We start from the raw sequence: 16723 nt of genomic DNA on the forward strand, positions 1-16723 counted from the left end.
AAAGCACTCTGTTTAAATTCGCAGACGACACCAAGATTTGGGGTGAGATGGGCACACTAGAAGGGAAAGACAGATTACAGCGGGACCTGGACAGGTTGCAGGGGTGGGCAAATGAAAACAGGATGGGATTCAATACTGACAAGTGCAGGGTGCTGCACTTGGGCAGTAGGAACCAGCAGCATATCTACTGGCTGGGGAACTCCCTTCTCAAAAGCACAGTGGCAGAAAGAGATCTTGGAGTCATTATCGACTCCAAGACAAACATGGGCTGACAATGCGAGGACATGTTCAGTAGGGCTAACCGTACCTTGTCGTGCATCCACAGATGCATCTCGAGCAGGTTGAAGGAGGTGATCCTCCCACTCCATGCGGCACTGGTCAGGCTGCAGCTGGAGTATTGCGTCCAGTTCTGGGCGCCGTACTTCAGGAGGGATGTGAACAGCATAGAGAGGGTCCAAAGGAGGGTCACTCGCATGATCCGGGGACAGCAGGGCAGACCCTATGAGGAGAGGCTATGAGACCTTAACCTGTTCAGCCTTTGCAAGAGAAGGCTGAGGGGGGACCTGGTGGCTGTCTATAAACTTACTGGGGGGACCAGCGGGGATCGGGAGAGACCTCCCCCCGTGCCTCCCAGAGTAACAAAGAATAAAGGCCATAAGTTGTTAGAGAGTAGGTTTAGATTAGACATTAGAAGGCACTATTTCACAGTCAGGATGGCTAGGATCTGGAACTAACTTCCAAGGGAAGTGGTGCTGGTTCCTACCTTGGTGGTCTTTAAAAGAAGGCTTGACATTTACCTAGCTGGGGTCATATGAGCCCAGTTTTCTCTCCTGCCTGGGGCAGGGAGTTGGACTACAAGGTCCCTTCCGACCCTACATCTATGAATCATCATCATCTTGTATCATCATTCCCAAAGAATAAGGAAATAGCTGAACTTGGAGACCTTGGATGAACTGTCAGTGTTAGAAGGATCCAACATGAGAGTAAATGTGTTTAAGAAGGAACAGCTGTTGCTCCATTGTTTCCTTTTATGATCAGGTCACAAAATGCTTAGATGCAGGAGTCGAGGTTGATATCGTTTACTTGGATTTTTAAAAAGGCCTTCGTTACGGTGTCTCATCTCATTCTCATAAATAAGCTAAATGGCTGTGACATAGATGATTATATGGTCAGGTGGGTGGTGAATTGGCTTAGGGGTCACACCCAGAGAGAGGTGGTAGACAGGGCGGTATTGACCTGGAAAGATGTGGGCAGTGGGGTCCCCCAAGGTTCAGTCCTTGGACCAGTGCTGTTCAGTATCTTCATCAGTACTCTGTCCAAATTTGCAGATGACACCAAAGTATGGGGCAAAGTATACACACTAATGGGCTGGGAAATGATTCAGGTGGATTTGGACAGGTTGGAAAAGTGGGCAGAACAGAATAGGATGCAGTTTAACAAAGATAAGTGCAAAGTGTACTGCACCTAGGGAGAATAAAGAATTACCAACACATATGCAGATTGGGAGACAACTTTCTAAGCAGAACAGCAGCAGAAAGGGATCTCGGAGTCACAGTAGACTCCAAGATGAACATGAGTCGTCAGTGTGACAAAGTGATCACTAAAGCTAGCTGCGCTGTTATCATGCATTAGCAGGTGTATCACGAACAGGTCTAGGGAGGTGATACTTTCCTTCTACGCGGCATTGGTAAGGCTGCAGCTGGAGTACAGCATTCAACCTTGAGAGGGTCCAGAGGTGGGCTGCTCGGCTGGTTAGGGGCCTGGAGATAAGGTCCTACAAGGAGAGATTGAGGGACCTGGATCTCTTCAGCCTCCGCAAGAGAAGGCTGAGAGGGGATCTAGTGGCAGTCTACAAACTTGTCAGGGGGAACAGCAAGGAATAGGAGATACTGTGTTTACCAGGGGTAGAAACAATGACCACAAACTGACAGAGAGCAGATTTAGATTAGACATTGGGAAGAACTTTACAGTAAGGGTTACCAAAATCTGGAATGGGTTTCTAAGGGAGGTGGTGCTCTCCCTTACCTTGGGGGTCTTTAAGAGGAGACTGGACAAGCACCTGGCTAGGTTCATCTAACCCCAGCTCTCTTTCTTGCCCAGGGCAGGGGGTCGGACTTTATGATCTACTCAGGTCCCTTCTGACGCTAAACATCTCTGAATGTATGAAATTTGTTTTTTGGGTGGATGAGGCCATTCTCCATCGTTTTTTGATTTTCATGATTGGAGAAATGTCTATGAGAAGCCTGATCCAAATCCTACTATAATTAATATGCTGTAATGACATGCCTTTAGTTGGATCTTCAGCAGTAGGGAGTGAGCCTAGAACTCCTGGGTCTAAAAGAACAAGCCTGTACTGCCTGAGCTAAAGGATTCATTTTTGTTAGCCAAGGGAGTCTCTTCAACTTCTACCTGTGACCTTGTGCACACAAGAAGTTGATGAGTTCTAGGTGTAAAACAAAGGCTGGATTAGGCATAGATCACTGTGTGCCCTTTAGAATTAATCTTGTTCTTTGAAAATTGCTTCCAATCGGTAGAACTTACTATGTTAAAAAATAGGACCAAACCCTATTAATTTCAGTGGTGCAAAGCTTTTAATTGTATAGAATGTTTTCTTCCCAGAGAAAGATGTAGAAAAGCATGAGAAATGGTTTTTCCCTTCCTGTCAAATTTACCTTTTGAGACTTCAAAATATTTCCATTTTGCTTGGAGACAAAACCAAGGGCTTTTTTCCCTGTTTTTTGCAGAAAATTGCAGAGGCAGAGGCCTACCCCAGAATAGCCAATGAACTTGGTAGTTAGGATGCTACCCTCAGATGTAGGAAACCAGGTATTCAACTCCCTGGTCTGAATAAAGCAAAGGAGAAACTTAGACCTAAATTCCCACATTCTAGGTGATTTCCAGGATCATCAAACTATTGTCTACTGCAGAGGGGAAGGGTGGGGACGTGTTTTTTTTTCCTGCTCTTCAGCATAGAAAACTTTCCTTCTTAAAGTTTAAACAAGAGTGGCTCATTCCCACGAAGGGCTTTAGTTTTGAAGAAAAACTATTTTGTCAGGACATTCTCTTGGAACTCTTAAGAAATCTGAAATGACTTCACCTGAGCAGTGATTTATTATCAACATGCTGCCCATTAATTGAGATAATCTCCAAACAGTGATGGAGGAAAGACATGATCAGCAATTGTAGTTTTAAAATGCCATTTTGACTAGAAAAGCAATTTAGGAGACACTTCCATCTTGATAATGAAAATTGGGCAAGGTAATAAGAGATTTCATTTTGTGAGCAAACTGACAATGCAAGTACCAGGTTTTTTAATTTAGATTTAAGTGGAATAATGGTTGATCATTTTGATGCATCATTAGTCGTATTGCTTGCTAATGAGGGATTCACATTTTGTCAGAGTTAACTTTAGACACTGATAGCAAAGTCCAATGAGCATGTAAATGTTTAGAAAGGGTGAAGAACATACTCAGAGTAATTGCACCATTTTAATTTAAAATGCTTTTCCACTGCAGCCAAAAAAGGAAAAAGAGTGATCTTTTTTCTTTAATGGAAATAATCATTCTGACTTGTGATTGATAGGCTGCTGGAGGAAAGCAATTTGCAAGGAACAAGTTAGATTTTGAAGTATGTCATCTTAAAACAGAAAACAGGAAAATTAGAATTCACTTCAATCTTGCGCATAACGTGGATAGAAGGTACTGAACCAGTACTTGGTGACTAGTCTCCATCTGTTCTGAGGACAGATATATGGCAGTTGAAGATCTTTTGCTGCAGGGGTTGGCAGTGCTTTCTGGTGGCAGGTCAGAATGACCCGGCTTGGGTTGAAGGTGAGGACCCAGCTGTGGCAAAGTTCCTGGCTGTGGTGTGGTACAGTGCTTAGCTACAATACTTCCAGAATGTCTCCGAAGCCTCCACTGCAGCCTGTATCCAATGTCACCACAGGCTGCATCCAGCCTACAGGCCATAGATTTGCAACCCCTGCTCTACTGTCACCTATCAATATGCTTTACCTCTGGCCTGAAAAAAAACTTCCAAAGGCCTTCATAACGTTTGTTGAACTCCATGTTCAACGTTTGAACTCCATGTGAATTATACCAATGATCTGAAGTCTGTGCATCTCACCAACTGCGACCACAAAACAAGGGACTTAGTTATATGCAGAATAGGCATCAGTTTAATTACCATTTGTTTTAAAACTGGTTTTAATTAACCCAGTACACACATCTGGGAGATTCTTGTAATGCCTAGGAAAGAGAGACACGTTCTGGGCCCCATCCCTAAACCCCAGAAAAACATTTGCTGTCTCTTGGAAGTGGAGTGGGAAGGTAGGATATGACATGAACCATCTACGATTCCTCAAGCAAAAAACCTAAAAATTATTCCTGTGCAAATTGTTTCTGTCATTCATCTATGCATGCTCATGTGCATTTAGCTCAGAGGGAGAAGGGAACAATTCACCCTGCCTTCAGAATCCAAGGTTTCATGTGAGGTAAGGGTAGCTAACATTGCTGGATTCAGTTTGGGTACTACTGTACTCATTCTCTTTGGGTTGTGCACAGCAAGTGAGTGGGAGATGCTAATGTATAAAACCAGACCATGGAGGAATAACCAGCCAGAACAGAACTGCTGTTCCCATGTAACCAGCCAACAGACTGGTGCAGGCTACATCCTGGCATTGTTGTTAGGAAATTAGTCATTGTATGTGACCCTTCTTTCCCAGTACTGGGCTGCTAGGCATTGGGCAATGAGAACCTTTTAACTTGGGGATGGGTGAAATGTCAGATCCGGCTGCCAGCTGGTCTCCATTTCCCAGCAGCCCCTACCTGCATGGCTGGGGCCAGTCTCCATGGAGATCCCAGCTACAGCTGCACTGTGATAGCACAAGGCTAGGGTTGCCATTGATGTCCTGCCAGCGCAGCTGGAGCTGGTCTGTGACAGGACAGGGCAGGGGGCTGCTCCTAAGCTGCTGGGATCTTGTGGCAGAGGCAGCTTGGTCAGGGCCAGGATAGAGCCGCAATCTGTAGCCTGCATGCTCCAGGCAGGGGCATGCAGGCAGTGGACTGCAGCTCTGTTCCAGCAACAGACCATGCAAATAGCTGGGGCAGAGCTGCAATCTACTGCCTGCGCATCTTTGCCCAGAGCATGCAGGCTGCAGATTGCAGCTCTGTCCTGGCGCTGACCAAGCTGCCCCTGACACGAGATCCCAGTGGCTCCGGAGCAGCTCCCTGCCCTGCCCTGCTGTATGCCCTGCCAGCATGGCTGGGGCCAGACTCCGTGGCAACCCCAGCTGGGGTCTCCATGGAGACCAGCCCCAGCCCTGTGGGCAGGGACTGCTGGGAAATGCAATCCATTGCTGGCTGGATCTGGCCCACAGGCTGGACTTTACCTGACCCTGTTTTAACTGTAGCAGTGACCAGGCCACAGAATTGCTGTCCTTGGATCTTTGCTTGCAAATACATTTGAAAATGAGCCCATGATCATTTATGGTGCCACCTTATGGCTTGAAGGAAAGCCTAAGTTCACTATCTGCAAAATCATTCCATAATAGTTGATTAAAGACTTTTATTGAGGTAGGTAAAAGTAGCCACTTTTTTCACAGCTTGTAAAGGGAAAATTGATAGGGTTGAATGGGTTATGGGAGTGAACTCATGATTATATCAGAACTTTTTAAAAACAATGAAGTGTTCAGAGGTCAGGAAAATCTCAGAGTTCCCACATGGGCCACTTGGCTGCAAGAAAAGGGACTCTGATGGGAGAAAATGGTGCGTCTTCTCTGAGTGCACAAAATGGAAGCAAGCAATGGAAGTGCAGTCACCACATGATTGTCCTAAAGGTTTTGGTTGTGGTCAAGCCCTTGGGGTTACTGTGCTTTTTTATATACAGTTGAGCTGATTTATGAGACATTCCATTAAATTTTATTGCACCAGTGGTTTTTCTTTAGTTCTTTTGAAGTGGAAAATATCATTTCTGCAGCAAATGCAAGTCAAAAGTCTTAATGGAGCATAAAAATCTAAAAGGTCATGCTTTTATAGCTTTAAAGCCAAGAACAATACATTGCTTGATATACTTAAAAATTTGTAAAGTTAATGAGCATGTTTATGAGTAGTGAAGTAATGATATAATTCTCATGCCAGATCCATGATTTTAGCTTCTGATATACAGGATCTTTAATGGGTGTCCTTTTTAAAAGAATTCTCATTCTAAGAGTGTCTCATTATGGATTCATGGAATGAGAGGGCTAATAGCCCAAGACAGGCTCCCTCATAAGAGGATTAATCAGTGCTCTTAAAATACCTGGTCATGGTCTGGTCAGAGTGAGGGTTTTTTTTCGGAGTTTTTTTCAGTTTAAATGTGTGTTATTTATAATATCTGTGTATATGACATGTAGCATATCTGTTCAGGATGCCTTGTGTACAAGAAATTCTTAGCCAAATAAATAATGTCCCTCTTGCAAACAAGACTATGCAAGCTTTAATAAATGCGTGTGACAACGTTTAAAAACTCATTACTTTTTCAAATGCCTGTAATAGAAACAGCCAATGTAGACTTAGTGGAAAAACTAGAAATGTTTTCTACTGAATTTGTATGAGTGCAAAAGGCCTTTCTTTTACTGATACTTTTTAAAATTCTTTAGGTAAGCGGTCAGAATTCATATATAATTTTCCTATTTGCATCTTAACAGAATTTTGATTCAGTGATCCAGAATTCAGATGGAGCTGGACAGAAGAAAATATCTTCCTAGGCTGTCTGTATATAGAGTAGATAGTAGAAGCTTAATTCTCAACTGCTTGCAAATGTTTTTCCAGGTGTTGACAAAAGGAAAATCATTTAAACTCAGATGGTCATTTTAACCATCATTTCAAGAAGTCGCTATGGGAACAGACTGCAGTACAGAAATGGTCATAGGGAAAAAGCCAATAAAGCATGCTAAGCAGAATGAGCATTTTTTTGCTGGCTAATAATACAGACGGTCCTATTTTTTTTTCTTTGTCTTTACAGCAGTCTAGCACCGGGGATTTGAGGACTCTAAGAAAAGGGTTATCCCCGTACCACTCTGAATCTCAGCTGTCGTCATTGCCGCAGTATCAAGATGCCATGCAAAATGTAAGAGCCTTTTAGTTACCTGGTGTATTTATACAGAAAGATCTTGAGTTTTCAGTAGAAGAGGGCTTGAGCTGAGGCCCTAAATGCAATTGCTGGCAGGCTGAGAGCCAGCTTTTCTGAACCCTGTCGTCTGTGGTGTAAAAGGGGAAGGTGGACCCTTCAGCATTCATCAGTCTTAGCAGCTGCATTTTTCCAGAGCTGGGGGAGTTCCTGGAAGTGCTAGCTATTACCAGTAATAGAGATCTCTGTCACCCAGTCTTAAAACAAAGTGAGGGCCAGTCAAACCAGTGGCTTGCTTTTCTTAAGTTGCCTTTTCTGATTGACTCAGGTCAAAAAAGCTGATACTGAAGAAGCAAAAGACACCCGGTCCTGTGCCTTAACAATTATTCTGTGAGATTTTTAATGCTTGAATTCTTGGTGCTTCATGTTTACTCTTAACCTTTTCAGCGTGGCCAGTAAGCTTCATGTAACACAAAATTTGCCTGTTCTGCTTCCCTTAAAATGACAAAAGAAACCTGATTGACAAAAGCGAAAAGTCCAGAGAAAGCCGAACATTATACTGTTGACTTTAAGGGCTCCTCTTTCTAGTCCCACACCACCCATGAATTGCTGGGCAAAATGTGCCCAATGAGAATATACCAGGATTGAAAGTCCTAGAGGATCATTTTAAAAATACTTATCTATGCCCTTTGGAATATTATATTTGTTCAACTACATTACAGCCAAGATTGTAATTGGGAGCATGTGATGCGGTGTCCAGTCACATTCTGGTTGTAATTGACCTGATCTTGCATACAGCTTTACATGTTCTTTATCGTTCAAGATCAGACGCTCAGTCATTCTTATTGCAGTAACGTGTGGAATTTAACAAAAGGCCCACTTTATACTTAGAGGGGTATTGATAATGATAAGTCTGAGAACTTGCTAGATTTTGCAGTGCATACTGCAGAGCTCAGCATTGCCTCATTATGGCAAATGTCATTTTAGAGCGGTTTCCAGATTCAGCCTTCCTTGTGTAAATATGATAGGGGGAAAAAAATCACAATTTGGCAAGTACTAATTCTGTGTAAGGAGAGGGAAAACATCAGTCACTTTGCATATTTTAATAAGAAATATTCAATAGGTATAAATGTATAGATTTTTTCGGTTGGATTTTAGTGTTACGAGAAGATGACAACAACTTGTAAATTAAATACATTTAATAGAATTCACTTATGTCTAGCTTCATCGTACTTATGGTATGCAGGTGATTTGTGAGAGATGAAAGGATCAAGACTATAGATAGAAAACCAATGGCAGGAGTTTTGTTCTTAGAAGAACATGGCTGTGGAGGAAAGTATTTTTGCTTCTCTTCAAGCATTCTTAACATATAGATTTGGACAGAGCTGCCTGACTCCATGGGAGTATAAATTAGTCCGCAGGGATTTTTTTTCTGCTTGAGTTCCAGTCCATATAAGACATTTGAGATCTTGCTGTTGTCAGGGGATGCATAGGTTGTTGGTCTGGTGAAAGCTAATAGAAAGGTGTCATATTCAGTGTTAATTGAGTGTTAGTGCTTCCCATTATTACTTAAGAGAAAGTGATGGCTTTTCTAAGAGGTCACAATTAAAACCTTTCTCAAGAGAGTATTCCTTGAGTGGACTTCTTCCACCTTGTCTCTAACATTTCTTCCTTTGTGGAAAATTATTGAGAAAGTTAAGGCAAAACAAATCCCATGTTACTTGGATTCCTTAAATGTTGCTTTTATTTTATGTTTTTTTAGTCCAGGTCACTTTGCTTGTAGGTTCCTGAGTAGTACATAAAGAAATATCTGTGTTAGTAGCTGGTCCCCTTTCTGGTGAAGGAAAAAGATCTGACAGCCATACTGATTCCTTTAGACCCCTCTGCCACCTTAAGACAGCGAACTGCAAGTCATTATGAGTTTGCTTGCAGACTTGTATAAGATCGCACAGAAGCAAGAGGCTCTGCTTTTTGCCTTTCAAGAAGGTCCAACAAGCAGAATTAGATAAGTTGTGTTCTGCCCTTTGGGCTCTGTTGTGCAGAAGTCTATTCTGTCCCATTCTGTGCAGTATTCTGGGAATATTAGTGAAGAGTGCTGCAGTGTCTTGAGTTGTATGTGATGCTCCTCTGTGCATCTCCAGAGGCTCTGACCCTTCTGGCATAGATCAGTTTCTGATGCAGACTAGACCATGGAAGGCATCCCAAACTGGGTTCAAACCAGGGTTGCACCTGGCATGCGTTCAGAGTTTGCAACCAGTGCAGTAAACTGCTGTTTACTTAACTCCTGCAGAGAGTGCAAGAATTAAGTGGGCGGGAACACATCTATGCCCTGTGATATGCACTGACTACCCAAACCTTTTGGAAGAGGAAGTCTTAGATGCTGATTTTGACTTATACAGCCCTAAATGATTTAGATCCTGGCTGGTTAGCAGCTCATTTTCTGTGTGGATTCTTTCTCATCTCGGGTAAGCTGAAGGACTCGTATTAGCATCTTAGCATCCTGCTGTTTTATGCAGGAGGATGCTAATGTCTGGGCTTTCTCAGTGTGAGGTCCTTGAAACTTGAGTGAACCCACTGGTTACCACAGTGCAGACTTTGGTGATCTTTGGTTTGTACTGAAAGCAGTACCATTTTCACCAGATTTCTCTGGGGATGTAAGAGGTTGAGTGTATGCCGTTGGAGTTGGATTTGAGGAATTGCTTAGTCCAAGTTGTATGGATTTCTGTTCATATATTCTGGCTCAAGATGTTTGGGGAGGAATTTTATTTAAATAAATCTAACCAGGTTTTGAAAGGAATAAATGATGGTGACATCAGGTACTTGTTAGTTGCATCGTAGTAAGAGAGAGTCTTGTGATTGAGGCATGGATTTGAAAGTCATGAGACTTAGATGTGTATTTCTGGCTCTCCTTTAGGCTTTCTCTGTGAACCTGCTCAGTTCACTCACTCCTCTGTGTTGGAGGTCCTCATTCATGAAATGTGATGTTTAGGGAAATAATTACCAACTTCATTAGAGATGTTTTTGAGGTGTAATTAATCTATGTCTGAATAGTGCTTCAGGATATGCTCACTGAGTACAGACACTATCATTTGCTTTTTGCATCTCAATTTCCTCTCCATCACTGGAGAGGAAATTTCTCAAGTTCTGTTTTGTTTGTATGTGGTCTCTAGAACATCTAAGGATGGATCAGGCTCATGAGATGGAACTGGAATTGTAACAATTCACATCTCTCATTCTCGTAAAGTGATAGCACTACTATGCTTCACCTTTGTGTGCCTTTAATATTCTCCCAAACAGATTTCTGCCTCAGGGGTGTGGGGGGTGAAGGTCTTTCTCCCACAAAAGCAAAGCCATTTTAGCACTTCAGCTTGTGTGAAATCTCACTTTCTGTTTTTCTGTGTATTTGCTGTCAGGGACAGGGCCTTGGTCCACAGCTAAACATGATGGTGAGAGCCAACAGACTCAGCTCAAGACAGTGAGTCTAGGGTGAGTTTACAACACTTGCACCTGGCTTGATCCAGGGAGGTGCCTCTGCTCTGTCACTTTTTAGACAGCTCTAGGACCTTGTTGAATTCATAGCAGTATCCCACAGCTGTTTTAAGGGACATAGTATTTGCTTACAAATCCAATCCAGTCCATCAGTCAATCAATAAATAATGTGTGCATATAAATAAAACCTAATTTGGGAAAATAATACCTACAATGTGTAGATTGTCCCTGCTGAACAGGGGAATATTAGCAAATTGCTTAGGTGGCTGTTGGGATGGAAGAACAGAAAACTTTATGGCTCTTACTTTGTTTTAGGAGAACCAGGATACTGTTGCTGTCTGGAAACAGTAAAAAGAGACCTTTTAAAAGTGGGGATCACAAGGAGGGCCAAATTCCTAAATATTGACATTTAACCCCAGGATTGTAAAGGGTTTGAAGCACCATTGAGTCATTTTTGGGGGATTTTCTTCATAACCATGTTTTTTTCCTTCTCCTTCTTTTTTAATAGAGATGCACATATTCACATGCCTCCAGCAGCTGGGGTCTTAAGCAAAACATGATATTCTGTGATGCATATAATAACATTATGAGGTGGAGTATGCACTTGCTAATATAATTAAGGGATAGTGGGGCCTCAAAGTTGTTACCTTTCAAAGATGTACCTGACTCCCTTCACTTCTATCAGGTTGTGCTTGTTCTGGACTGCTCAAATGGGAAATAAGCGGTGGGAGCACCCTCATGATAAATTGTGATATATTCCTCTAAATGTTCTTTCTTATATTTTTGACATATTACTGAGTTCACATCTCAGTGAGATGGATGGAGCAGTTCCTGCTTCTTAGAACTGTTGTTCCAGGCTCTCTGCAGCCTCATTTATGTTCCAGTTATACTGAGTTTTCTTCCCAAGCGGCTCAACTTGCTTTTTATTAAAGTGAAAGCTGAGATACTGCAAAATGGCACCTTCAGAGAAGTGCCAGTACAGTGCTTATACCTTATACAGTGATCCAGCCTTGTTAAAAGGTAAAGACTGTTGCTGCAGAGCTCTCTTGGATGAGTACAGACCATTCCAGTGTTCCTAGGAACATTCTCCTGTCATCACAAGCAGTGATGATGACTTCTGAACCTGCATGTAAATTTATCAAGCTGAGAGTTAGGGTTTTTTCCCTCTTGTTGATGGGGTTTGTAAGTCCCACATGAGAATAAAGGAGCAAGACCTCAGCTGAAGCCCAGACACAGATCCCTTTTAAGTCTTAGGTGCTTGACTGCTTCCAGGTCCACCCTATAAAGACTCTGAGGCAGGGAATAAGTCAGGTCAGGCTGGGAATCTTCAGTCCCATTTGACACTTGAAGGGTAAGTATGGTGGAGCTGAGACGAGGACAACAGCATAAGGGGTAGTGGAGACTGTGGGGTGTGACGGCTTGCACAAGAGACTGGAAGTGTGGTTTTCTGGGCTGTGAAAGGGGCAAAACCGACCTCACTCATCTACACTTCTATGAGAAGGCTGTTCCAAAACCTTATGGCACTGAGAGTCAGAAACACCTACTCTCCAGCCTAGGGGTATTCATGCTCAGATAATACCTGTCTTATGCCAACATTGCCTTTTAACTTAACTCTCTCTTTGCTATTTTCCTCATGATACATTTTACAGAGCAGTCTTATCCTTTCCCAGCTCTCGTTTTCGTAGGCTAGATAAACCAAGTTCTCTTTTGGGGGAAGAGGCATTCCATCCTTCTGATCATGGCACTAGGTTTTTTCTACATTTGTTCTAGTTTGAATTCTTCCTCTGTGAACACAGGGTGACCAGCATTATACACGGGATTCAAGATGAGGTCTTCCAAGTGCCTGGTACAATGGCATGACTCCTTCCCTGTCTCTACTAGATATACCTCGCTTGAGGCATTTTAGGATTGATTTTTTTTTTTTAAAATAGTTGGAGTTCATTGGTAGCTCACAGTTATCCAGTGATTGGCTAATTCATCTAGGTATTTTCTCTTCCTCTCTTGTTCCCCACTGATTAATCCCCATCTTTTATCATAAATTCTTGTTGTTAATCCTTAAGTACATGACCTTGCCATTTGTACTATTAAATTTCATCCCAATTTCACTGTTTTAGTCCTCAAATCACCCAGTTCTCTCTGTTTAATACTCTGAAATCATCTGAGTTGCAGAGACTAACAGGTCCAAGTATAGACTAATAACTACAGAAGTGTTTTTCTTTTCTTAAATACAGACATGTTTGTCCTTCTCCACTCAGTTGGCACTACCATCAGTTTGATGCTACCCTGCCTTGTGTCATCAAGAAATATTACTTGCAGGCTCCTATTTTGTGTCTCAGGGTCACTAATGGGGTTCTTTAAACAGGATTCATCCCAAGCTGATACTGGAGGAACTCCCCTAGTGATTTCCTTTGCACCCAGTTATTTCTCTTTCAGCTTAACTGGTAATTTCCCATGTAATACCCCATCAAATGCTCTACTTGGGTCCAGATAATTTAGAACTATTTCATTATCTTTGTCTCAAAAGTCAGTTCCTAAAAAAGGTAATGGGTTAGTTTGGCACAATGCAGCTTTGGTAAACTCATGCTGCATACTTCCCTGATTTTAATCTTTTCTTCAGAATTTGTTCCAAATTCTCACATGCTATTGAGGTCAGACTAACACCTCAGTAGGTGCCAGGATAACTTGTTTTCCTTTTCATAAATAAAAAATATGGCTTTTGCAGTTCTGCAGTCAACCACTCTGATATGACACTTTCCTGACAATCCTTTTTGCTGACTTGCAGTTTCATGTGTCAGTGTTTTGGCACCATACATATGATGATTTCTTTTCCCAGGCCTCATTCCCAGTAGCCACCCTGTCTTTGCATCCATGTTCTACATCATCCTGCTATTGAAAGCAAGGCAAAATATTCATTTAATTTTGGGTTGTATTTGTATTATCTTTAACTTCTGCACTATCCTCATTGCATAGGATCCTCAGTACTTATTTAATTTATATAGCTGAAGAACTTATGTTTTAAATTCCTTTGATGAATCTAGCTCAGCTTGACCTTTGGGAATTCTTACTTTATCCTTATACATTCTGATATAGCTTCTTTGCCAGTCAACCCTTTTGCCATTTTCTTAAGAGCTCGTTCTGCTTACTCCAAACATTGTTTTTTTGAGATGGTAGTTCATGCACATTGGGTCAGGAGCCCTTCCCTGCAAGTTCTTCCCCTGGCTCGACATCTAAATTCCATATAGATTTTGCATGTGATTTAGAGATTCCAAGCCTTTTAAGTTCCAGTATTACAGCTCGGAATATTTGGGCTCTACCAAATTGGTAGTATTTATTTTCCTGTATATATCTAGGACGTTAGTGTAGGAATGACACAGTTCCTAGTAGTAATTATCTGGTAACATTGAAGAGATCACAAAGCATATCCAAATCTGACTTTGGGGATGTATAAGAGGCCCACTACTGCTACTCCAGTTAGGTCTCTCTCATGTTACCTTTCATGAATCAATACAGAAAAAGGTAACTTAATAGCCTGGCCTCATGTTCCTGTAATGAAATATCTTCACTCCACCAATTAAAAAACCCGATTTACCAGAGGGGAAAGTCATTGGGATTTGCTTTTTGTTACCAGTCTCCCAGAGGTATAATTTGGCTTGTCATAGCAAACAATGTGGCCATAAAAAGAATTGCACTTTTCTGTAATTTGATTCATTATCTTGAATCTTATAGGGTGTAGGGTTTCAGGAAAATGTGTCAATTTGCAGAGGTTTTTTTCAAAATTAAAAACAAAATTAAATTCATTATAATTATGTAGAACTTTTATAGCAATTTGCTAACAAAGATAAAATATGTTTGGTGGCCTGTGTGTGTTTATTTACATATACATATATAGTCTTTAGGTAAGACTGTTTACCTATATGAATATACATGTTCACACACAATATCCATACTTTGTGGAATTGCTTTTGTTACTGTGTAAATATATGTACTATGTTCATAGGAAACTCATTCATTGCTTATAGAACGCCTTCTAGATATACTTCTGAAAAGTGCATTTTCTCTTGCCATGCAGCGGATGTCTTTATTATTAAATGAAGAAAAAAACACTTTTGTATATGTATGGGGGAAGCACTTGGATAATACAGTGATCTGTAGTGTAGCACATCCTAAGATATATGGGACATCTCAGCTTGCTGCTGAGGTTGTGTGGGAAGGCAGGATAATGGCAGCCAGAATTCATACCACTGCTCTAATGAGAGTCCTGTCTGGTCCTTTGTAGGTGGAAAGTCAGTGACCCCCACACAAGACATCTTTGATATGAGGATTGAGTTAGAGTAGAAGGAAATGTGGCATAAAAATAGGAGATAATTTCTTCTTTTGTCATTTCTCTCTGAAGGGAAATATCATGAAGCTGGTGTTCGATATAATCACTGAAATCCATAAAGGATGAGACCGTAATCAAAATAAAGGATCATAGGAAAGTAGGGTTGGAAGGAACCTCACAAAGTCATTTAGTCCCTGATCATGGCAGGATCATCCCGGACTAAACCATCCCATCCAAGTGTCTGTCTAACCTGCTTTTGAAAGTTTCAAAACATGGTGATTCCACAGCTATGCTAGGTAGCCTCTTCTAATGCCCATACTCAGAGAGTTCCTCCTGATCTCCAGCTCCAGCTTGAGGCCATTACTCCTAGTTCTGTCATTTACAGCCACATAGAAAACCCATCTCCATCCCTCTCTACAATCACCCTTCAGGTATGTGAAGACTATTATCAAATCCTCCCTCAGTCTTTTCAAATTAAATAACTCTAGTTCTTCCAGCCTTTCCTCATAAGTCTTGACTCCAAGGCCCCTAATCATCTTTGTTGCTTTGTGCTGAACTCTTTCCAATCTGTTCATGTCCTTCTTGAAGAGTGGGCCCAAAACTGGACACAGTCTTCCAGGTGGAGAGTCATCAGTGCTGAACAGAGAGAGAGAATTACTTTCCTTGATTTGCAAGTGACACTCCCATTAATACAACCTAATTTTGGCTTTTTTTGTAATAAGAACATGTTGCTGGCTTGTATTCAGCTTATGGTCCACTGTAACCCCAGGCCCTTGTTTGCAGTACTGTAGCCTAGCCACTCATTCCCCAGTCTGTTTTTGTGCATGTGGTTATTCCATTCCAAGTGCAGGAATTTGCACTTGTCCTTGTTAAATTTCATCCTGTTGATTGAAGACCATTTCCCAGTCTGAGTCATTCAGGATCCTAGCCCTACCTTCCAGAGTGTCCACAAGTCAATCCAATGTTGTGTTATCCACAAATTTCCTAACAATGCACTTGATCTCAACCTACAAATCATTAATAAATATGTTCTACAATACCAGACCCTGGACAGACCCCTGGGGAATCCCACTTGGTATCTCCTCCCAACTGGGCATTGAACCATTGATAACTACTCATTGAGCAGGATGATCCAACCAGTTAAGTATCCATCTTATAGTACTTTAGTCTGTATTTCCTTAGCTTGTTAATGAAGATGTTTTGGGAAACAGTGTCAAGCCTTGTTAAAGTCAAGGTATGCCACATCCATTGCTCTCCTCTCACTCACAGACCCTGTCACCTTATCATAGAAGGAAATAAGGTTGATCAGGCATGACTTATTCTTAGGGAATCCATGCTGTCTCTCTGATCACCTTGTTCTCCTGTAAGTGCTTCACAATGCATTCCTTGACAATCTGCTCCACAGTCTTTCCAGGTATGATTCCCTGGATCCTCTTTCCCCTTCTTAAAGATAGGCACTAGATTTGCCCTTTTCCAGTCATCCGGGACCTCACTCAACCTCTGCGAGGTCTCCGAGAGGATAGCCAATGGCTCTGAAATTACCTAAGCCAATTCCTTCTGTACCCTAAGGTGCATCTGGCCCTGCTGACTTGAAAACTAAGTAATTCCTAACCTGTTCTGCCATTACTCTAGGCTGTTTGTCTCCTTTCCTATCTTTGCTACCAACTGAACTCATCAGCTGTTAGCTGCCCCCATTTATGAAAACTGAAGTAAAAATGCTTAACTGCTTCAGCCTTCTGTGACTAGCTTGCATTCTGCATTTCATAAGGGAGCTATGGAATCTCTAATCATCTTCTTACTTTTGAC

General features: G+C 41.8%; 1 protein-coding gene across 3 annotated transcripts in view; it reads left to right on the plus strand.

Annotated features, from left to right (window-relative positions):
* Positions 1–16723, plus strand: part of CCDC85C (coiled-coil domain containing 85C) — a 198982-nt gene that overhangs the window by 132568 nt on the left and 49691 nt on the right. For all 3 annotated transcript variants that reach the window (XM_019518590.1, XM_019518588.1, XM_019518589.1), the window contains one exon: positions 7003–7107. In XM_019518590.1, the coding sequence (XP_019374135.1) occupies positions 7003–7107 (105 nt within the window). The remainder of the gene's footprint in view (positions 1–7002; positions 7108–16723) is intronic.

This window comes from Gavialis gangeticus, unplaced genomic scaffold (assembly GCF_001723915.1).
Source record: "Gavialis gangeticus isolate Ggan-Ray unplaced genomic scaffold, GavGan_comp1, whole genome shotgun sequence".
Classification (NCBI taxonomy): Eukaryota; Metazoa; Chordata; order Crocodylia; family Gavialidae; genus Gavialis; species Gavialis gangeticus.